Source organism: Helianthus annuus, chromosome 15 (genome assembly GCF_002127325.2).
Source record: "Helianthus annuus cultivar XRQ/B chromosome 15, HanXRQr2.0-SUNRISE, whole genome shotgun sequence".
NCBI lineage: Eukaryota > Viridiplantae > Streptophyta > Magnoliopsida > Asterales > Asteraceae > Helianthus > Helianthus annuus.
In genome coordinates this window covers 147593968-147617257 of record NC_035447.2, presented here as the reverse complement: position 1 = coordinate 147617257, position 23290 = coordinate 147593968, and the positions used below count along the sequence as shown (strand labels likewise).

The 23290-nt window shown below is 40.8% G+C and overlaps 1 protein-coding gene across 2 annotated transcripts; it reads right to left on the bottom strand.

Annotated features, from left to right (window-relative positions):
- Positions 1–1011: 1011 nt before the first annotated feature.
- Positions 1012–7353, bottom strand: LOC110912654 (translation initiation factor IF-2, chloroplastic). Of its 2 annotated transcripts, XM_022157422.2 has the most exons (12): positions 7155–7349; positions 5529–7020; positions 5395–5427; positions 4795–5058; positions 4593–4697; positions 4445–4507; positions 3857–4012; positions 3718–3783; positions 3020–3256; positions 2669–2944; positions 2341–2529; positions 1012–1572 (listed from the first exon to the last, which is right to left on the bottom strand). In XM_022157422.2, the coding sequence occupies exons 2-12, from the start codon at positions 6921–6923 to the stop codon at positions 1411–1413; spliced, it is 2946 nt and encodes a 981-aa protein (XP_022013114.1). In that variant the 5' UTR covers positions 6924–7020; positions 7155–7349; the 3' UTR covers positions 1012–1410. The 2 variants fall into 2 exon arrangements, with proteins under 2 accessions (XP_022013114.1, XP_035839586.1); XM_035983693.1 differs by having other exon boundaries at positions 5529–7353.
- Between the last annotated feature and the right edge of the window lie 15937 nt (positions 7354–23290).

The window sequence follows — 23290 nt, the reverse complement described above, 5'->3', positions numbered from 1 at the left end:
GAAATTATAAGACCTGCATACATATCAGAAGAATTGATAACGAACACAGATAATGATTGATAACAACATAGATGTCAACGACCAGAGAAATATGCATACAGATTAAAGAATCGTACCTTAAATAATGCTTGACAAATCGATTGACAGCCAAATCGATGTGAAGAAACAGAGGATGATTGATAAATCGATTAACAACCGAATCGATGTGAAGAAACAACTGAATACGTATGGATTTATAGATCTTGGGTTTATGCAACCAATGATCCTTAAATATGGAAACTCATTCATATTTTGAAAGATGATCATAGAGAAAGATGGAATTCGGATCTCTGGTAGGATTATTTGAGATAATATGAGAGAAGGATGGAAACTGATATATGCGTATAGATTTAGAAAAATATTAGTTTGTCAATTGAAAGTGAAAAGCGGGATGCCAAAAGACCTCTAATACATTGCCGCTCAAAAGAAAAATCAGACATACAATCAGATGACACGTAGCAATAAGCTTTTTAAGAATAGGACAAATGGCATAAGTTTGTTTTGTTTTATTATAAGGTATAGATTCAATGGTTTACGTTGACTTTTGTACTATTGAAGAATAACTTATATTATCAAAGCTAATTATCAACTTTTGGCAAGGGACGACGTGCCAACTACCGTGACACCGGGCGCTGTGGCCAAGGTCAACTTCTCGACCCTCGCCAACCCCTTGGCTCTCCCAGATGCGCGGAAACCCGACCTCGCCACCCATATTCGTCTTTCACCTGAATGTCGCAGAAAATAATGGGGAAAGTGCGAGTCGAACCTGGGTCACAAGGAACACCAAATCTTTCCTCAACCACTCCATCACTACCTCATTGGCAAAGCTAATGATTAATTAGAACTATGAATTGAGTGACCTCGCAGCTTCCTTTCAAAGAGTTGCTGAAGGAAATGCCCTTGAGTGGAAGGCTTGATCATATGATACATATAGGTAGGTATGTATATCTATAATATGTATAGATATAGATATGTATATCAAATATTTGGATTGGATGCCACAAATGTATTCACTGCTAAAAGAATAAGGTTCCAAACCTCCATCCAAGTGACAAAAAAGAGCAAATACAAAGAACAAAATGTATGATCAACAAAACATGATGCATCAACTTTCAGCTATCAAAATCTTTTTTCCCTACAACTTCCGCCTACCGAAGCTACGTTCATTTTGTCCCTCTTTACAACCCCGAGTTCTCTTTCTATGTACAACGTAGTAGAGTAGACAAACCTTCTTCTAATTCGCATCCAAAATGGGACTTGTGTCATATGTCTGATGCTAACATGTTGGATTGTTGAGAATCTTGTATGGGACTTCTGTCACAAAACATAGGATGAAGATTTAAGATTTCTGTTCTATTTTGGTATTTTTTATTACATCGCGATTCCAGCTTCTTTAAATGCTGCTGTCATGGTACTCGATGCTTCTTCGAGTGTTCGCCTTTTCTGAATGGAATTAAAAGCTTCGATTACATCACCTTCCTCCCATTCATTAAAGTCATCAACCCCGATACCACACTCTAGTCCCGCGTTTACCTGTTCAACAAAAAAGATAAAAAGATTTTATACAGTTTTTGTGATCATATTTATTATATATAATCTTAAATCAAAAGGTCGGCGACGACCACCTTTCTGATTCGACAAAAATCACCCCAACTTTTCTAAATTGACAAAATTCACCCCTCAAATTCCAACTTGACAAAAAGGCCCCATACTTTCTAACTTCTCTTTAACCTTCAAACTTTTTGCCATGTAACCCATTCTATCCCCAAACTTTGCTATAATGTCAAAGGTAACCCTCTAACTTTGTAAATGTCACTTTGACCCCTCTAGTTTCTAAAGTTTCGAGCTTACCCTAAACTATTTTCTTGCGCTTCTATTTTTATGGCCGTGTCGGTATAAATTCGAGTTCGTCTACGTTGTAACGTAATTTTTGTTTGAAAATGAGTCGGGTCAGCTATAAAATGTTTTTTTTTTTTTTTTTATGTACGTTTTGAGTTGGACTATGTTTTGACGTAAATTTGTTTGAAAACAAATCGGGTCAAATGTAATACGTTTTGATTCGACAGCATCAATTTGAGTTATCATTCGTTTCGACATAAATTTAGTTCGGAAACGAGTCTGGTCGATTGTAGTCTATACGTTATCATTTCGCGTACACAACGCACGGCGGGTAAAAAAACTAGTAGTATTTTAGAAATGAGTAAAGAGGTGTTTGTGGGGCGGCAGGCCTGACCCGTTGTCCAATCTGTGTGACCCGCCCGTTTTGTCACCCGGATCGTGGATGTAGGTTAAGATACATACCTCTTTAACATCTTCCTTGATCCGTCTCAAAGAATCAAGAACACCAACAAAAAGTGTTTTTCCTTTCCTCTGAACCCTAACTCCGCAATCTTTTGTTACTTTTCCCTCAGTCACCATGCATCCGGCAATCCGCCCACTGCCGCTGCTAAACACCGCCCGAACGTCTGCCGAACCAATCGGCACTTGATCCTGCAAGGTACCAAAAGTTTTTTTTACTAAAAAGTACAAAATAATTCAAAGATCCACGCTAACCTTATAGCTATAACCAGATGTCACAATTTTGACCCGTTAATAACGTCATTGTTAAAATTATGGATTTTGAACATACCTCAACAGGGTCTAGTAGTCCCTCCATTGCGGCTCGCACATCATCAAGAAGATCGTATATAACTTTATAGTTCCGTATTTCAACGCCCTTATTGTCAGCATAGCTTTTAACAGAAGCAGACGCTTTGACATTAAACCCGAAAATAACGGCTTTACTCGCGACTGCAAGATCAACATCACTAGTGCTTACGTCACCCGTTGCTTGTAAAATGAATTTCAAAGTGACATTATCTTGTGGGAGCTTTTGTAAGGCTTGTTTCACAGCTTCAATTGATCCCTAATTAAGAATAACAATATTTAAACGTGTTCAATAGAACATAATCGCGTACAAAGGACAAAACGTAGTGCATACCTGAAGGTCGACCTTCAAAATAATGTTCAGCTGGTGTAGATCTAATCCGGAATTCTTGCCTGTTGTAACAGCAGAAGCGAAGGACGAAAGCGTAATTTTACCGTCTCCAGCCTTGGCTATTATACGTTCATCTCGTAACGATATTGCGCGTTCCTCCGCCCTCTCACGTGCAATGTCAAGTGAGTCAACCACCTCAAATTCATCACCAGCTAATGGGACATTGTTTAATCCAATTACCTGCAAAGTATACAGTTTTAGTACAGGTCAAAAGTGTTCAGATTGAAATGGGTCAGTTTCTGAACGGGTCAAATGGGTCGGGTAGAAACGAGTCAGTTGGAATCGGGTTGAAACGGTACATTGCTTAATGCGTCAAACAGGTTTCGGATGAAACGGATCAAACAGGTTTTTTTTTGGTTGAAATGGTCCATTTACTGAACGGATGAAACATGTTCGGGTCAAAAGAATTTACCAAAACGTGCCAATTTTTTACAGGTTGAAATGGGTCAGACAGATTCGGATCACAAGAGTTTATTAAAATGTGCCATTTTTTACGGGTCAAAACAGGTCATTTTTGAACAGTCAAAGGGCTTGAGCCTTAACAGTCAAATTGATTTAGGTTGAAACGGGTCAGATAGGTTTTGAGTTATTTTTAGCACGGGCCGTAGTGGACACAAAAAGGAAAATTTTACAGTTTTTACCTGTACTGGTATTGACGGTCCAGCAACATCAACACGCTTTCCAGCATCATCAAATAAAGCTCGGACCTGTAGGGATCAAAAAATATGAACTTAATCTTGATCTTGGTTAAATATTTAACATTAAGATGTATTTACCAACCTTTCCAAAAGCTTCACCACAGACGATTACATCCCCTTTTTTAAGTGTCCCATTTTGCACGATAAAAGTAGCTACGGGTCCTTTTGATTTATCCAGACCTGCTTCAATTACGGTACCCTTTGCATTTCTATCAGGATTTGCCTTCAATTCTTGCAGCTAAATAATAAAAAAAAAAATAACAGAAATTACAATTTCAAAACTAGTTAATATGCGTAATTATATATACTATAGATATGCTAATTTGTCCGTTGTCACATCAATCAACTTTGGCCTCTCAACTTTGTCATTAATCAACTTTAGCCCCTCCCCTTTAATAATGACATGTTTATCCCCTCAACTTTGGTAATGACAGGTTTAGCCCCTTAACTAAAACAACTTTAGCCCCTCAACTTCAATAATGACATGTTTAGCCCCTCAACTTTTATAATGCCATGTTTGACCCCTAAACTAAAATATCAAACAACTTTAACTCTCGCGATTTGCTTATTTTATCTACGTTTCGAACTAGTTGAGTATAAAAAAGTTAATAATTGTACCAAAAAATAAAGAAAAAAGGAAAAAAACTGTACATGCAATAAATAAGTTTACCTCTGCAACAAGCATGGCGGTTTCCAACAAATCATCAACATTCATACCAGTAAGGGCACTGATCTGTAACCGGTTATAACTATTAATCGATACGTATAAACAAATGTTAATGTTATAATGATAGAAAGTAAGGGCTTTTCTGGTGCACCTGAACCATAGGTACATCACCACCCCAATCTTCCGGTTGGCAACCATTTGAGGAAAGCTCCTGCATAACTTGCATGATTCTATCCGATGCTCCCTCCTTATCTATCTATAGATATTAAATAATATATTGAGATCAAAATATTTAGGCAACATGAGTTCATGACAATAGAGGCCATTTAACTATTTAAGCACAACTATTATACCTTATTAATGGCGATAATAATTGGCACGCCGGCTGACTTGGCATGGGCTATGGCCTCGATTGTTTGAGGCCGTATACCGTCATCAGCAGCCACTACAATAATAGCAATATCTGTAACCCTAGCTCCACGCGCTCTCATTGCACCAAAAGCCTCATGTCCAGGAGTGTCAAGGAAGACACATGGTCGTAAAGTGCCATCAATAGGCACTTGGACCTTATACGCCCCGATTCCTTGTGTGATTCCGCCTGCTTCAGAAGCTGCCACCTGTAAAACGAAGATAGTAAAACGTTCATATCCAACTACAATGCATGTCAAATGTTTTGTTATCAAGTCTACTGTATTTTTCAATAAAAACTAACCTATAACTACATCAAGAAATAACTTAATGATTAAAATCAAAAGCTTAACGATCCGAAAGGTTCAAAGTGTTCTTTTCAATAATCAATAATCAAAAACTGAGAAGTAAACAACCCATAACCCTAACTTATACTAAACATGGAAACAAGATAAACATAAAAATAATAAAAGATAAAACAAATGTACACTTTTGAAATTTCAGTTTAGAGATAATCTCTTGCTTCAGAAATGAAGCATTGGTACCTTGCTTTTCCGGATATAATCCAAAAGCGTTGTCTGCCAAATTTAAAAAAAAAAGTCATATTAGCAAAATTAGTCTTTAAGCAAACTTAAAGCACATTTTTTTTTGGTAAAAGCTCATATATATAGCTGCTTACTTTTCCATGATCGACATGACCCATGATTGTGAGAACAGGGGGTCGATCTTGCAAATTATCAAGATCATCTTCATCTAATACTTCTTTCTTTTTCGCCAATTCTTCTATCTTAATTGGACCCGCATCGATAACTTCCACATCATACTCACCACAAACCATTTTCACCATTTCTTTATCTAATTTCTGCACCCCATCAGGCTTAATACCCTTTGCATAAAGATGACCAAGAATTTCACCTTCACTAACCGCCAAATTAAACGCCAACTCATCAATCAACATACCTTCTTCATCGACTTCCATGAGTTCAACCTTAACCGGTTCAGCCTCCCGCGCTAACCGCATTCTAACCGCTTTTCTACTAGCCTTGCTCCACTTTCGTCCCTTTTTTGCACCCGGGATTGAGACGTTAAGCTCTGATGTCTCGTCATCGTGAATTTCGTCGTCGTCTTTAGCTTTGGGCCTACGGGCCACTGCACCGCTCTTCTTTCGGAAATCGTCCTTGAATTTCCCGGGAGCCGGGATCTTTCCGGGCTTAGGTGGTGCTAAAACGGCTTGAGCCATTAACGGGTCCACTGCCGGTCTCTTTGATGCAAATTTATCAATCAAAATCGGCCCACTTCGTTCTTTTGTTTTTGTACCGGAATCGTTTTCGTCGGTAACAGCGGATTTCGGAGCAGCTCCTAAATCTTTCAAGATCGGTGCTCGTTTAACAGGAGCAGCGGATGGTTTCGATTGTAGTTGTGGTTGGACTCTTTGAGGTGGTTTTAGTTGAGCAACGGGTTGGCTTTCAACTTTCCCAGTAACCTCCAGTTTTGACTTTTCATCTGGACCCTTTTCGACCTTTGTAGCTTCTTTCACAACCTTTTCCACCGTTGCAATCGGATTCCCTTTTCGCCACACACTTTTAAGCGTTTTAGCTTTCCTGTTAGTTGTCGAATTAACCTGATTACCATTGTTTGTATTCGGTAACGCTGACGTTGATGGTTTTTTACTCACAATCTCTGTGTTCCTAACAGTCTCTAATTTCTCAGCTTTCTCTAACACCTCTCCCAACGACTCAATAACCTTATTCCTCTCTTCTTGTTCACCTACCTTGGATACAGAACCACCCGAACCTTGTTCTATCTTAGACTCGGGTGGTTTCAACACAGGCCGTCTTGCCGGCTTAAGTAAAAGATCAGCAGCATCCTCATCGCTACTTTTATTGCCGGCATTAAGCGATACAGAAGCCGCTTGATCAGCTATAATTTCAGTAGCCACCGAATATTTACAAATCGAAACATACCTCCACCTGGGAAAATAAACTCTCCTAATCGATAAACGGGTACCTTCTAACTGACCCGAAGAACAAGTGCAGGTACTTCCTAAACCCACTAAGGAAGCAAAAGAAGCCATAATTCTATAATTTAACTCACTGGGACATTTTATCAAACACCTTATCTGCGATGTCTAACAACACTTTCTTTATACCAATTTAACACAGTTTGAACCCCTGGTTATACAAGTGAGTCAATACAAGATTATATCAACAGGGTTTTGAGTTTAATTAGTATTACAAGATACCCAGATATAAGAACAAGAATATATATGAAATTTGAAACCCACAAGAGAAGATGAAATTTTTACCTCTGGAAATTGGGGTTTTCGGTGTTTGTGGGTGGATTGGATACGTGTGTGGAGGGAAGAAGAAGAAGAAGAAGAAGAAGAAGAAGAAGAAGAAGAAAGTGTATACGGTTGATAACTGTGTGGTTGTACAGGGAAGGAGAATGAGGATGAAGCTGTGTGTGTTTGTGTTTGTGTTTGTGTGATTCTATACCTCTCGTCAAATGATAACGTTCCATGTGTGTGATAAGATATCAAGATTTCTTTTGGATAAAATTTTAACCGTGATTTATGCAAACCGGGGATTCAACACACCACGGTAAGAATTCGTTCGGTATTATTATGTATTTTATTAAAAATGAAAATTAACTAGAATTAAGTCCCCGCATTGCGGCGGGGCATAAACCGTGCCAAATAGCACTAATGCTACACAACTACCAGCGATCGACAACACCAAAAAAAGCTCGTAAAAAATAAATAAAAAGGAAAAAATAACATCGAACGAAAAGCATATATAAAATCGTTGAATCACGCATGCCCGTTGTGGCATGATAATGCGAAAAAATTAGACTGAAACGTAAAAATAGAAAAGAATAACTAAGTAGAATTAAGACCACGCGCGTTGCAACGAACCTATCAAACAGGGAAAGATAGACGAGTTGTGACAGTCCTATTAAACATAAAAAAATAGACGAAAAAATGTTGAAACACATACGCATGTTGCGGTTTGTTCACTCGCAAAATTAAAACGAAACATAAAATGAAAATTTTGCAAAAGATGAAAAATACGGGGATCAAAGTTGAAAATAAAAATGTTCTGGGGTTAAGTTGCAAAAGATGGAAAATTTATGTTAATAGTAACAAAATAAAACAAAAGATGTTAAAATGTAAAAAATGAATACATTTGGATTAAAAGTGAAAACTCACAAATTTTTTTGGTAAACTCCCTAATCTTGGAGTATAACTCACCAAAGCACTAACATGATGGTAATTTATAGTATGGTAATATGCTTACGATGAATTCAAAGGAAGTTTATGATTTATGTTATTGTGTAAATTATGATTTATGTAGATTAACGTATAAGAAAAATTTGTGACTTACTCAAAACCCGGATTGTTTTGTGTTTCTGTTGTGAGCCCAAGTAACATGGACACCAAATCAAGTACACGACCAGGCCCAATGATGCATACAATCCAAAAGCCAATAGCCAACAAGAAAAGAGGAAAACTTTTAGAAACACCACATCACCAATTCTTTTCAAGGATTATCATGTTTGATGCCACATCAGCAGAGAATAATAGAATTAGTTTGTAAGGAGAGAATGAGGTAGTGCATGGGTATGTCAATATTGTGAATGTTGTTTCTCTTTCGATTCTGATCCCTTTTGTGATTGTATTCTAAATCTATACCCATCCCCCAATTTCAGATTTCAATAAAATTCCCTGTTACTGCTATATTGAATAATAGAATTAGTTTGTAAGGAGAGAATGAGGTAGTGCATGGGTATGTCAATATTGTGAAAGTTATTTCTCTTTCGATTTTGATCCCTTCTGTGATTGTATTCTGAATCTATACCCATCCCCCAATTTCAGATTTCAATAAAATTCCCTGCTACTGCTATATTGTTTACACTATTTACAGTTCATTGATACTTTCATTGCACATTGGCACACGATGAGCAAATCAAAACTATGACTGATGGTCAGGCTAAACTCCATTTCGATATCGATACCATTGGGTCTTCCATGGCCAAACATGAGAAATTCCTTACTGAGATTCTCAATCAGATGGCTAAATCTCCAAACAAAGGGCACAAATGTGACGAGGGTTCTTATTCTGGTTTGTCGGGATCCTTGAATCACGATGGTTACAACATGATCAGTCGCCATAAACCAGCTTTGATGATTCTCTTGTCACACCCTGACTATTGCGGAAGCGTCTCAGTTTCATTGCATTTAATTATAATAAACATCTATATGACTAAAATGATGTTCATCCATTCATAAGTTTTAAAAATATTACAAACATAAGTTGTTGTCACACCCTAACCGATGGCGGAATCATTGGGGCATGGCACTGAGCGAAACAGATTGTTCAGAAGTTTCCACAACAACTATTCATAAAATCCAGTTATAGATACGTCCCATACCGTATCCCGAATAAACAAATACATTATTACAGATAACATCAAAACAAGTAATTCTGTTCCGACAACTCAGATTTAACATAAATAATTATTGTTCAATGCCTCTAAGACCCAGCCTGACAAGATCTACAGACAACTATGCCCTAGTTGCTTGTTCCTGACAGACAACTATTTGTTGGGGGCCTCTAAAGCTTTATTCTAGCTTCACTTCCCTAGCAAGCAAATATATTAAACACCAGTCACATACGTTAAAATAAAGTCAATACATAAAATGTAAATGTGAGCATACAAGTTTAATAATAGCATATAGAGTTCGAATAGTTTACGCATAACCAACACGTACACAGAGGGAAATGTTGCATGTTAATTATCGACATGGATCTATCGATACCAACGACTGCGGGTTGACTGTCCGAGACAGTTCACAATACATGATTACCACCGTAATCCATGCAAGTAATCGTCCTTAACAACCCCCGTGAGAACGGGTGCTGAGTCTAAACTATAGTACTACGTTGCTAAGGCAGGTAGACATCATTCCACGTGTAAACATAACAACAAGCATACATTTAGTCATGTAATACATGCAATCGGTTAGCGTTCAAATAGTTTGAATAGTGTGTTCGATTGTGATTTTGATAAGTAACGTATGTAACACCCAAAAGTGCTAAAGCAAAAAAAGGGGTTCGAGTATACTCACAGTGATTGATTATGGATTGAAGGGAGCGCTGAGAGTAGGGTTAGCCTGAATAGTTGGACAGCATAACGATAAGTAATGCGGAAAATGCAAACAAGTGTAAATGGATCGAATAGCCTGGTCGATCGACAGCAGGTTCGATCGAACGGGCTGTTCGTTCGGTTTGAAAGTCCATTTGAACAATCATGTTCGATCGGCCGGTAGGCTCGATCGGCTGGACCATTCGAGTGGATTGTTTCTTCCTCTGAGAAGGATGTGTTTGTGTATGATGGTTTGAACTTTTGAGGTTTTTGTTGTAGCATTTGAGAACACTGAAGTGTTCTTACCTTTCAGGTCGATCGATCGAACGGTCTGTTCGATCGGCCGGCTTAACCGATCGGTTAGGAACTTCAGAAGTGATCCTCAGCAGGATTTCACTCAATCGAACAGCATGCTCGATCGAGTTGCACTCCATACTACGAACGAGTTGTAAAATCGATTAAGTGTTGAAGCATAGTATCTCATGATCCGAAGAGTAATGTTTACCAATCGAGTAGCATATTCGATCGAACATCACCTCGTCAATAGCATACTTCATGAAGTTTGAAAGTGTGGGACCATGTGCTAGCCGATCGGCTGGGCCGGTCGATCGGCTGGTATGTCCGATCGGCTGGGCTGTTCGTTCGGACAGCCAAGCCGTTCGGCCAGCAATTCGGACCTGGTCGGCCTTTCGTCTACCACTTGGCTATTTTGATTGTTTTGGTATGATTTCAAGGTATTTTGACAGTGAGTTAAACCATGGAACGTGGGTTCTTACTTGCTTTACCGGTTCGGACAGGTACCACCCAAGTCCGGCCGGTGAATTGTTCGGAACGGTAGTTTGATGTTTAACCCGAAAATGTTAAGATTCTTGCAAATCTTAGTTTGTTTATGTGTAAATCGGTTAGATATAAGCTATTCATGGTTGAATGAGGCCAAGGTATGGTGTTCTTCAAGAACACCATGATGACATCATCCAAGAACACTTAGATCTTGGTGATTTCATGGTTAGAATTCAAGTTTTGAAAGATAGAAAGGTGTAGAATCGCGTAATGATCAAAAACGTACAAGAATTAGAGTGAATACTTACCGGAGTTGAGAGAAATCTGAGAAAAGGTGAAGAACAAGGGCTGGTTCGGTCAGAGCTTTCCAAAAGTAGAAAGAGTGACAATGACAGGGCTATTTATAGGCTCCAAAAGAGGAAAGTGTCAACCGGTCGGCCAGGATCTCCGATCGAATGGCCTGCTCAATCGAACAGCCTGTTCAATCGGCTGGCCTGTTCGATCAGGATGCTTCCTGTTCGATCAGCAACCCTTTTCGAGTGTTTCGCGACGGTTTTCGATATTTCGATTTCGATGGACGATGATACGAATACGGTAGAGTTCCTAGTCAAATTACTTTCAGTCCCAACTACTATATCTAACATACAATCATCTATAATTCACGTTTCAATGTCAGTTTCGATTGAGTTTGATGGTTTTTCGAGTTTCGATTGATCACCACACAAATCATAAAATAAACACACACAGGTAACACATAAGGCACACACACGTATAACCATACCAAAATTCGCGTAATTCGAGTTTCGAGTTCGATGATAGTTAGATCGGTTTGATTACTGATTAGTTAACTTTATCGCATTGTTACTTCCTACTATTCATAGTCGTAAATCGGTCGCTTTGGTTAAACATTCGATCATTTCATTTAGACAACACTTACTCCATATAATACAGAAGCAAAAGAAACATTAATAGTCAAAGAAGTCAAAGTTGACTCGGACTTTGACTTTGACATTCGAAAACACGGGGTGTTACAGCCTCCCCTTGTTTAGGGAATTTCGTCCCGAAATTAGGCTGAGAGCTGCGCATCTCCGTGATTTACCAATTTGATGCTTCAGATCTATTTAAACAACTGCGGGTACTTGGCCTTCATGTCGCTTTTGAGTTCCCAAGTGAACTCCGCGCCTCGCTTGCCTTCCCATCGGACTTTCACTATAGGGATGCGTGAGCGCCTGAGTTGCTTGGTTTGACGATCCATGATTTCGACAGGCTTTTCCACGAAGTGTAAGGTTTCGTTGACCTGAAGATCGTCGAGTGGAGGTTACTGAGTTCCTCCGGTAGTTCGACTCTGTACGTTTTCAGTAGACAGTTACGGTACACTAAAGATTTGTATAGTATAAAGTGTTAAACAGTTTTACTGATGATGTGTTGATAGATTTTCACACATTTAGTAGATTTATTTGGGATATAAACCTAAAATTTCAAACTTGTGAAATTCGTGGGGAACACTACTTGGATATATAGGTAACCCCTGAAATCTCGTTTGAAAGTTCTCATATTCTGATATACTAGGTTTTTCTACTATTTGATGTCTGGGGTATTATTCCGGGACTTCTGCTGAACGGAAGTTCTGACCCAGTCCTTGGATAATGCTTTGCTTCAAATGCTTGAAACACAGCATTAGCCCTCAGTTGATTAGACAATAAAATTGATAATCATCTGTTGTAGCTAAAAGATCCTCTAAAGGGGACATACCAAAGTCGAAGCTGATATCTCTCTGCGCATACGGAAGTATCGACCTGAGATCCCTCAGTTTTCGCATGTCCTAAATTATGTACAGACATCATTTTAGTACAATCACCTGTGTGTCTTAATATTGAGATTCTGGATACGGGAGTATATTCAAGAGGTGGGACACATGAATGAGCTAAGTTCATAAGACATCTAAATAGTATCCCGAGTAAATTGAAAATTGTGTGAGAATTTATAAACAGTCTGTGTGAATTGTTTAATTCTGAGTATGAATTAAAGCTTAACGGTACTAGTAATTTGTCAAAAACTGATATGATCCACTGTCGCATACTCAAACAAAAATATTGTCTGTAAATATGTTTGTATATATTTATTTACTGCTTTATATTTTCAGAAAATACAAAAAGATTTTGATTTCTGCGTTATTTTCGACAACCGATGTCTGAGTTGCTGAGTTTCAAAATCTAAGAAAGCTGATTGTGTTTCTGAAAATAAAACAAGTTCATTAATTTGATACTTGATTTAAAAAACAAAAATTTTCAAAAACAGTTTGTGATATCTCCGAGGTCATTAACTTGAACTTGGACGATTAACTGTGAGGGAGTTGGATTCTTTAACACTGCCAAATCTGTAAAGATTGTTGATAGGGGGAGTGGATTAGAGAATTTGATTGATAATATCAAAACGTTGTTACTTATAAATGTCTGAGTGTTGCAGATGTTATTCCAGACTACGATCCCGAAAGCCGAGTCTAAGGGGGAGTCTGAAGACGAGCTCAACGCAAACGGAAGCGTGCAAAGAGCCAGGTATCGTGCCTAGAAGAGCTTGTAACCGGAAAGCCAGGTGTCGATCCCAAAAGCACGGAAGCTTGACGAAAGGGAGAGCCTGATGAAGTGAAGAGTTTACCGAAAGGGGGAGCTGAAGCTGAAGACAGATCCACTGGGATTCTGTTCAAACAAGAGAAAGTCTACATTGATGAAAAAGTGTTAAAGTTTCAAGAAGACTCAAAGAGAGAAAGACAAGACGCTACGAGATTAACTGCGGTAATATCCAAGGGGGAGTCTGTTAGTACATTCATGTCTATAGCCTTCGTCAATCCGAGCCGTAGCGAGAAACAGAAGAGATTTACATTGTTATATTTAGTGATAGTTAGTCAAAAAGGCAAGGTGGCATAACTGTAATTAATGAGAAACCTCATTAATCCCTTGGCCTATAAATAGAACCTTTAGGGTTTTCATTTAGAACTTTTGCTACATTTGTCACTTGGAGGTTTCTAGAGCTATAGAGAGAAACTAGAGAGAGAAAGTGACATCGTGATTCAGGTTCTTGTACGTTTTCAGATTTGATTAATAGAATCACGTTTATATTACGTCACGTGTGTTAGGTCGCGTTCGTGTACGGATTCCGCACGTTATACATACGTTTCGCAATCGTTTCGGATTCAAAACCGGTCCTACACCTTTCTTGCCGAATCTGACTACACCCTTCCAAGGGGATACCTTTAGGAGTACGTAGTCGCCAACGTCAAATTCAAGGGGCTTGCGTCTTCTATCGGCGTAACTTTTCTGCCTACTTCGAGCTTTTACCAAGTTGTCTCTAATCTGGAGGATTTTGTCAGTCGTTTCTTGTAGTATCTCGGGACCAGTTAATTGCGAATGACCGATCTCGTGCCACACAATAGGCGAACGACATCTCCTTCCATATAAGGCCTCGAAGGGTGCCATTTGGATGCTGGCATGATAGCTGTTATTATACGAAAATTCGACTAGTGGCAGGTGTTTGTTCCAACTACCACCAAAATCTATGACACACGCCCGGAGCATGTCTTCAAGAGTACGGATCGTTATTTCAGTCTGTCCGTCGGTTTGTGGATGGAATGCAGTACTCAGATTAAGCGACGTACCAAGAGCCGCTTGAAAAGTTTCCCACAATCGAGAAGTAAACCGAGCATCACGGTCAGAGATGATGTCGCGAGGCGTACCATGATTGCAAATGATCTCGTCGGTGTAGATTTGGGCTAGTCGTTCGACCTTGTAGTCTTCTCGTATTGGCAAGAAATGGGCTGATTTTGTTAGACGATCCACTATAACCCAAATACTGTCGTGACCTGATGGCGTGGGCAGGAGTTTCGTTATGAAATCCATAGCTATACTCTCCCACTTCCATATAGGTATTGGCGGTTTTTCGAGTAAGCCAGAAGGTCTTTGATGTTCAGCCTTGACTCTTGCGCAGGTTAAGCAGCTTCCAACGTAAAGAGCGATATCCCGTTTCATGCCCGGCCACCAGTACTTATAGCGCAGGTCCTGGTACATCTTATCAGCACCGGGATGAATAGAATATCGGGATTTGTGGGCCTTATTCATGATAATCTTTCGCAGATCAGTTCGTCTAGGAATCCAGATTCGATCCAGGTAGTAGAATATCCCATCTGCCTTGCTTACAAGCTGAGCTCCATCGTGGTAGATCCTTTCTTTCTTCAAGGTGCGTTCATTAAAACACGCATGCTGGGCTTCGCGGATGAGGGCTTCGAGATTATGCTGGGCTTGAACGTTTCGGATACTGAGCACATAACTCTTTCTGCTGAGCGCGTCGGCAACCACATTCGCCTTGCCTGGGTGGTAACGAATCTCACAGTCGTAATCATTGAGGAGTTCTACCCATCGGCGTTGACGCATATTAAGTTCCCTCTGATTGAAGATATGTTGTAAACTCCTGTGATCAGTGTAGATTGTACACTTAGTGCCATACAGGTAGTGTCGCCAAATCTTCAATGCAAAGACAACCGCGCCTAGCTCGAGGTCATGAGTTGTATAGTTCTTCTCGTGGATCTTGAGCTGACGAGATGCGTAAGCTATAACCTTGTCTCGCTGCATGAGAACACAACCAAGACCAAGGTTGGAAGCATCACAATAGACAATGAAATCGTCGTTTCCGTCAGGCAGCGTGAGAATAGGAGCGTTGCACAACATGTGCTTGAGGGTTTGAAAGGCAGACTCTTGTGCGGTTCCCCACACAAAAGGTTTGTCTTTATGAGTAAGAGCGGTAAGTGGCACAGCGATCTTGGAGAATCCTTCTATAAATCGTCGATAATAGCCCGCTAGTCCGAGAAAAGAACGAACTTCAGACGGGTTCTTAGGCGTAATCCAACTTTTGACGGCTTCAATCTTCGTGGGATCGACGTGTATTCCCTGACTATTCATGATGTGACCCAGAAACTGAACCTCCTCTAACCAGAATTCACACTTGGAGAACTTGGCATAGAGTTGGTTCCCTTGAAGTAGCTCGAGAACCAAACGTAGATGTTGCGCGTGTTTGGTCTTTGATTTGGAATAGATCAAGACATCGTCAATGAACACGATGACGAAACGATCTAAGAAGGGCTTACACACGCGATTCATCAGATCCATAAAGACCGCGGGTGCATTAGTTAGACCAAAAGGCATAACAACGAATTCATAATGGCCATATCGGGTTCGAAAAGCGGTTTTGGGGATGTCTTCCTCTTGAATCCGCAATTGATGGTAGCCTGAACGCAGATCGATCTTCAAGAAACATTGGGCACCTTGCAGCTGATCAAATAGGTCGTCGATTCGAGGCAAAGGGTATCGGTTCTTAATGGTTAGCTTATTCAACTCCCGATAGTCGATGCACATCCGGAACGATCCATCCTTCTTTTTGACGAAAAGGACTGGCGCGCCCCACAGAGAAGTGCTCGGGCGAATAAAGCCTTTTTCAAGCAATCCCTGGAGTTGATTCGAGAGTTCCCGCATTTCGGATGGAGTGAGTCGATACGAAGCTTTGGCAACGGGGTTAGCTCCAGGAATAAGGTCAATACGAAAGTCGATATCACGACTTGGCGGTAGTCCAGGAAGATCATCAGGGAACACCTGAGGAAATTCACGAACCACTGGAACGTCTTTGACTTCAACCTTCTTTTTCTTTTCCTTCTCCGCTACTACAATGTTGGCCAAGAAGGCTCGGTATTCCTTGCGGAGATACTTGCTGGCTTGGACGCATGACATGAGCTTGAGACCTTTCGACGCAGTTTCACCGTACATACATAACAAATCACCATTCGCGAGCGAGAATCGAATCATTTTTTCAAAGCACACAACTTCAGCATGGTTTTCGCGAAGAAAGTCCATGCCTACTATGACGTCGAAACTTCCGAGTTGCATCGGAATAAGGTCGATTGGAAAGATGTGATTGTTGAGCTCCAGAGTACAATCACTGAGAACAGACTTAACGGCGACAGTTCTTCCAGTAGCGACTTCGACTTCGAATGACGAGGACAGATAAGAGCGCTTACGACTAAGGAGCTTCTCGAATTCAAAAGACACAAAGCAGTTATCGGCTCCAGTATCAAACAAACATGATGCATAAATACCATTCACAAGGAACGTACCATTAACCACGTTGTTATCCGCCTGAACCTGACGGGCATTGATGTTGAAGGTTCGAGCATGGGCTGCTTGCTGCTGTTGCTGAGGCTGCTGTTGTTGCTGCTGGGGCTCTTGCTTAACCACCCTGTTCGGGCACCTGTTTGCAAAGTGGTTAGGATCACCACATGCAAAGCAGACTCGAGCATTGACTGCAGGTGCTTGAGCTGCTTGTTGGCCTTGAGGGGCGGGGAGTAGAGCTTGGTTGACAGTAGCTTGCACTGGGGCTTGACGGGGACCAAAACGACAGTTCGCAGTGAAATGACCGTAAGGTTGCAGTGAGCGCAAAAACGACAGGCTAGACCCACTGGATGATGATACAAGCATGTCGGGCAGAGCGGGTGAGGGCCTGTGTATGCACGCTTCGCTGGCGGTGCATTGATCTCTGGAGCTGAGCGGTGGTGCTGTTGCTGCTGAGCTGGTACAGCTTGTAGAGGAGCAGCAGTTGTTGCGGCAGCACAGCTCTTGTTGCTGGAGCTGTTGTTGTTGTGCTTCTTCTTTCTTCTTGATGACTTGGAGGATTGAGCAATGGCGGTGTCGGTGGATGTTGTTGTGGTGGCTTGGTGCAGAGACTTGGTTTGCTTATCCCAAAAGCCAGACTTCACTCGCTTGTCATTGATCTCAGCGGCGAGTAGGTAAGTCTCTTCAATCGTTGCTGGCTTGGCGGCCTGAACAAAGTCGGCTACATAATCGGGCAGAGCTCGAATGTACTTCTTGATGTTTTGGTCTGGGGTCTTGACCTGATCGGGACATATGATGCTAAGCTGCTTGAAGCGAGCAGTGAGAGCAGCGTTGTCTCCATCCTTCTGCTTGATGGTCCAAAACTCATCCTCCAGCTTTTGGCGTTCATGAGGAGGGCAGAATTCGTCGATCATAATTGCCTTCAACTCCTCCCATGTTAGCTCGTAAGCTGCATCATTTCCGCGCTTTATTCTCTCGGCTGTCCACCAGTCTAGAGCACGGGACTGGAAGACGCCTGTAGCATTGAGAGTGCAGAGATTTTCAGGACATCCGCTTTGTCGCAGAGTAACTTCGACTGAGTCGAACCAGTGAAACATGGCGGTTTGGCCATCTTCTCCGGTGAACTCTTTGAGTCCGCATGCTTTGAACTGCTTGAAACTGAAAGCAGCCTTGTTTGCATCTTTGGGAGCGTCTGTTCGCGATTCTTCAGACGACTTGCTGGCGTTCTCATAAACGTTGCTCACAGCCTTTGCTACACTTTTGGCGATGATGGCGGCGAGACGCTTGTCTCTCTTCTCTTGACGAGTCAGGTGGTGTCCGGATCCAGACGACGACATGGTCTGCAATAGACATCGTCACAGGACTCAACGCAACGAAATCGAGTCTCACCTCACACGTCTAGACTACTAAAGCTTTAAGAGCACGTCGAAACACATATCGCATAAACTCATAGGCATATAACCACAGATACACGTAATCACAGAGCACAGAAGCACATAGGCACGTAGAGCACAGAGTCACATAAACACAGAAGCACACATAGGCATTTAATCACAGAGGCAGTCAGAATACAGAAACCTATCATTCAAAGCTCGCGAGTTGTTCGTATATAGTGATCGCGTGTCGTACATCAAATAGCATCGTATAATCGTATAGTATATCGAGTATAGTATAGCGTAATCGTAACATAATATCGTCTAGAATTGCAATGACTTGTCAGCGTGTTGAGATAGGAGAGCAATGCGAATCGTGTGTGTCGATCAAAATGGTAGCAAAAATCGAATAGGTACCAAAATTAAACACATAAACAGATAATCACACATAAAGCACATAAAATCGACGAATCATCAGAGTCGGCAGTTGCGGGCTCAGAATCGAAACACATAAAATCGAGGGATAGATTGTCTGCGGCTACTAGAAGCCGACTAATCCAAAGCAAATCGACTATTCACAGTAGACTTGTCGTCACTTTCCAACTTTCGGGATTGCGTTTCTGCCTCGATTCTTGGGCATCCGCGCGTATTCCCTAGGTCATACTTGTGAGTTCAGGTCGTTGGAGTCCGTCGAGGCTTTGGTGAGATGAGTAAAAGTTGGAATAAGTTGCCAAGATTCGGCTTTCACCCCTGGCTTAGCAATTTCTTCCTTGTTTTAGAAAAATTTGAGGAAGTTGAGCAGATAATTCGGTCGAGAGTTTGTGGTTTTCACACCTATTCCCGATGAATAATCTCCTCATTTGTGAATAAATTGCAGCCGGAACAAATAATTTAGTCGAGAGTTTTGAGGCTTTCACACCTAATCTTGACCAAATTACTCGTTCGGCGTTAGATGGTGATGTGATAGCTGTGTAGTGCAAAGCAAGAAATATGAGGCATATAGGCTTGGTCTATTGGTTCCTAACTATAGTCTAGGTCTCTAAGACAGCGACCCGGACTAGGTCGTGTCTAGCCTAATTCCCTATAGTTATGGCTCTGATACCAATCTGTCACACCCCAACCGATGGCGGAATCATCGGGGCATGGCACTGAGCGAAACAGATTATTCAGAAGTTTCCACAACAACTATTCATAAAATCCAGTTATAGATACGTCCCATACCGTATCCCGAATAAACAAATACATTATTACAGATGACATCCAAACAAGTAATTCTGTTCCGACAACTCAGATTTAACATAAATAATTATTGTTTAATGCCTCTAAGACCCAACCTGACAAGATCTACAAACAACTATGCCCTAGTTGATTGTTCCTGACAGACAACTATTTGTTGGGGGCCTCTAAAGCTTTATTCTAGCTTCACTTCCCTAGCAAGCAAATATATTAAACACCTGTCACATACGTTAAAATAAAGTCAATACATAAAATGTAAAGGTGAGCATACAAGTTTAATAATAGCATATAGAGTTCGAATAGTTTACGCATAACCAGCACGTACACAAAGGGAAATGTTGCATGTTAATTATCGACATGGATCTATCGATACCAACGACTGCGGGTTGACTGTCCGAGACAGTTCGCAATACATGATTACCACCGTAATCCATGCAAGTAATTGTCCTTAACAACCCCCATGAGAACGGGTGCTAAGTCTAAACTATAGTACTACGTTTCTAAGGCAGGTAGACAGCATTCCACGTGTAAACATAACAACAAGCATACATTTAGTCATGTAATACATGCAATCAGTTAGCGTTCAAATAGTTTGAATAGCGTGTTCGATTGTGATTTTGATAAGTAACGTATGTAACACCCAAAAGTGCTAAAGCAAAAAAAAGGGGTTCGAGTATACTCACAGTGATTGATTATGGATTGAAGGGAGCGCTGAGAGTAGGGTTAGCCTGAATAGTTCGACAACATAACGATAAGTAACGCGGAAAATGCAAACAAGTGTAAATGGATCGAATAGCCTGGTCGATCGAACAACAGGTTCGATCGAACGGGCTGTTCGTTCAGTTTGAAAGTCCGTTTGAACAGTCCTGTTCAATCGGTCGGTAGGCTCGATCGGCTGGACCATTCGAGTGGATTGTTTCTTCCTCTGAGAAGGATGTGTTTGTGTATGATGGTTTGAACTTTTGAGGTTTTTGTTGTAGCATTTGAGAACACTGCAGTGTTCTTACCTTTCAGGTCAATCGATCGAACAGTCTGTTCGATCGGCCGGCTTAACCGATCGGTTAGGAACTTCAGAAGTGATCCTCAGCAGGATGTCACTCAATCGAACAGCATGCTCGATCGGGTGGCACTCTATACTACGAACGAGTTGTAAAATCGATTAAGTGTTGAAGCATAGTATCTAATGATCCGAAGAGTAATGTTTACCAATCGAGTAGCATATTCGATCGAACATCACCTCGTCAATAGCATACTTCATGAAGTTTGAAAGTGTGGGACCATGTGCTAGCCGATCGGCTGGCCCGGTCGATCGGCTGGTATGTCCGATCGGTTGGGCTGTTCGTTCAGACAGCCTAGCCGTTCGGCCAGAAATTCTGACCTGGTCGGCCTTTCGTCTACTACTTGGCTGTTTTGATTGTTTTGGTATGATTTCAAGATATTTTGACAGTGAGTTAAACCATGGAACGTGGGTTCTTACTTGCTTTACCGGTTCGGACAGGAACCACCCAAGTCCGGCCGGTGAATTGTTCGGAACGGTAGTTTGTTGTTTAACCCGAAAATGTTAAGATTCTTGCAAATCTTAGTTTGTTTATGTGGAAATTGGTTAGATATAAGCTATTCATAGTTGAATGAGGCCAAGGTATGGTGTTCTTCAAGAACACCATGATGACATCATCCAAGAACACTTAGATCTTGGTGATTCACGGTTAGAATTCAAGTTTTGAAAGATAGAAAGGTGTAGAATCACGTAATGATCAAAAAACGTACAAGAATTAGAGTGAAAACTTACCGGAGTTGAGAGAAATCTGAGAAAAGGTGAAGAACAAGGGCTGGTTCGGTCAGAGCTTTCCAAAAGTAGAAAGAGTGACAATGACAGGGCTATTTATAGGCTCCAAAAGAGGAAAGTGTCAACCGATCGGCCAGGATCTCCGATCGAATGGCCTGCTCGATCGAACAGCCTCCCCTTGTTTAGGGAATTTCGTCCCGAAATTAGGATGAGAGCTGCGCATCTCCGTGATTTACCAATTTGATGCTTCAGATCTATTTAAACAACTGCGGGTACTTGGCCTTCATGTCGCTTTCGAGTTCCCAAGTGAACTCCGCGCCTCGTTTGCCTTCCCATCGGACTTTCACGATAGGGATGCGTGAGCGCCTGAGTTGCTTGGTTTGGCGATCCATGATTTCGACAGGCTTTTCCACGAAGTGTAAAGTTTCGTTAACCTGAAGATCGTCGAGTGGTACGATTAGATCATGATCAGCAAGGCATTTTCGGAGGTTAGACACATGGAAAGTCGGGTGGACGTTACTGAGTTCCTCCGGTAGTTCGAGTCTGTAGGCGACTTTTCCGATTCTTTCCAGAATCTTAAAAGGTCCAACATACCGAGGCGCTAGTTTCCCTTTCTTGCCGAATCTGACTACACCCTTCCAAGGGGATACCTTTAGAAGTACGTAGTCGCCAACGTCAAATTCAAGCGGCTTGCGTCTTCTATCGGCGTAACTTTTCTGCCTACTTCGAGCTTTTACCAAGTTGTCTCTAATCTGGAGGAACCCATTTAGGGTAAATCCAAACCCAAAAATTTCTTGTTCGGTTCATATCGTGTCGAAAATGCACACCCCTAACTTATAGCTATCATAATGTCTAGAGCACCATCAATGTACCAAAATTTGTGATATATTTCAACTTCAATAAATAAATAAATAAATTTTCATAACTTCAAATTTTAACAATCTCATTCAATGCAGGTATTCAACTCTAACCACTACAAATTAAAGCATATAAAAAATCAAATCAATAGTAATCACTAACATAACAGTTAACATACCTTTTTTTAAACATGTCAAATCCCAAAATGTCTGTTGTTTGTTACATCCATCAAATTACTTCCATTTCTAGAGTTTCTATACAAACTCTTACACATTAAAACCTTCATTACCGCCATGCTTCAACTTTCCACCACTATCCAACCCTACACCCATCTAAAACATGAACATAGCAAAAACAAAGCTTCTAGCTTCCTGGTGCTAAAATTGTCGTTTCCTCCAAGATCTTGAAACCTTACCAAGCTATGTTCGGCAATTCCATTTCTAAGAACAATGACCCTGGCTGAAAACCAATACTCAAACAAATAGTCTTATCATAAAGCTGGCCATAATAATACAACACATGTCAGTGTTTTGATTCCTAGTTAATGGACTTTTAACAAAAGACTAGTAAACCAAGGCTTTGCTTCATATATCTTATCCAGGATAAGATATACAAATCAAACCCTTCAAAAGTGGATGGCATCTATTCTTGTAATTCACTTCATGTAAACATTCCAACGCCGCAAGATCCATTTAGTTTCATGAAATACGTGTAATTTGAAAACATCAACAAAAGTTGAGCGAGTTCATGTGTTTTTATGTGAGCTCCAGTAAACTTGTAAACATTTGAGAGTATTCTTTTGATAACCGGTATGTAAAGTGTCACACCTTGACTTTTGCAGAAGCGTATACGTGTGACTTGATCAATATCATTGCATTCAACTATAACAAACAACTATATAATTAAAACATGATGTTCATCCATTCACTAGTGCTAATACCCTCGAATATCGCGGTGTTGAGAAATGATATGTTTTAACCTAAAACTGGCCCGAACCCATTTAGGGTAAATCCAAACCCAAAAATTTCTTATTCGGTTCGTATCGTGTCGAAAATGCACACCCCTAACTTATAGCTATCATAATGTCTAGAGCACCATCAATGTACCAAAATTT

Excerpts from the sequence above, each read along its gene's own strand:
- LOC110912654 (XM_035983693.1), bottom strand. The coding sequence starts at position 6,923 with ATGGCTTCTTTTGCTTCCTTAGTGGGTTTAGGAAGTACCTGCACTTGT. Across the intron at positions 4,698-4,794 it reads TTATTATCGCCATTAATAAG|ATAGATAAGGAGGGAGCATC; the intron begins GTATAATAGTTG and ends TAATATCTATAG. Across the intron at positions 3,257-3,717 it reads GACCGTCAATACCAGTACAG|GTAATTGGATTAAACAATGT; the intron begins GTAAAAACTGTA and ends TATACTTTGCAG.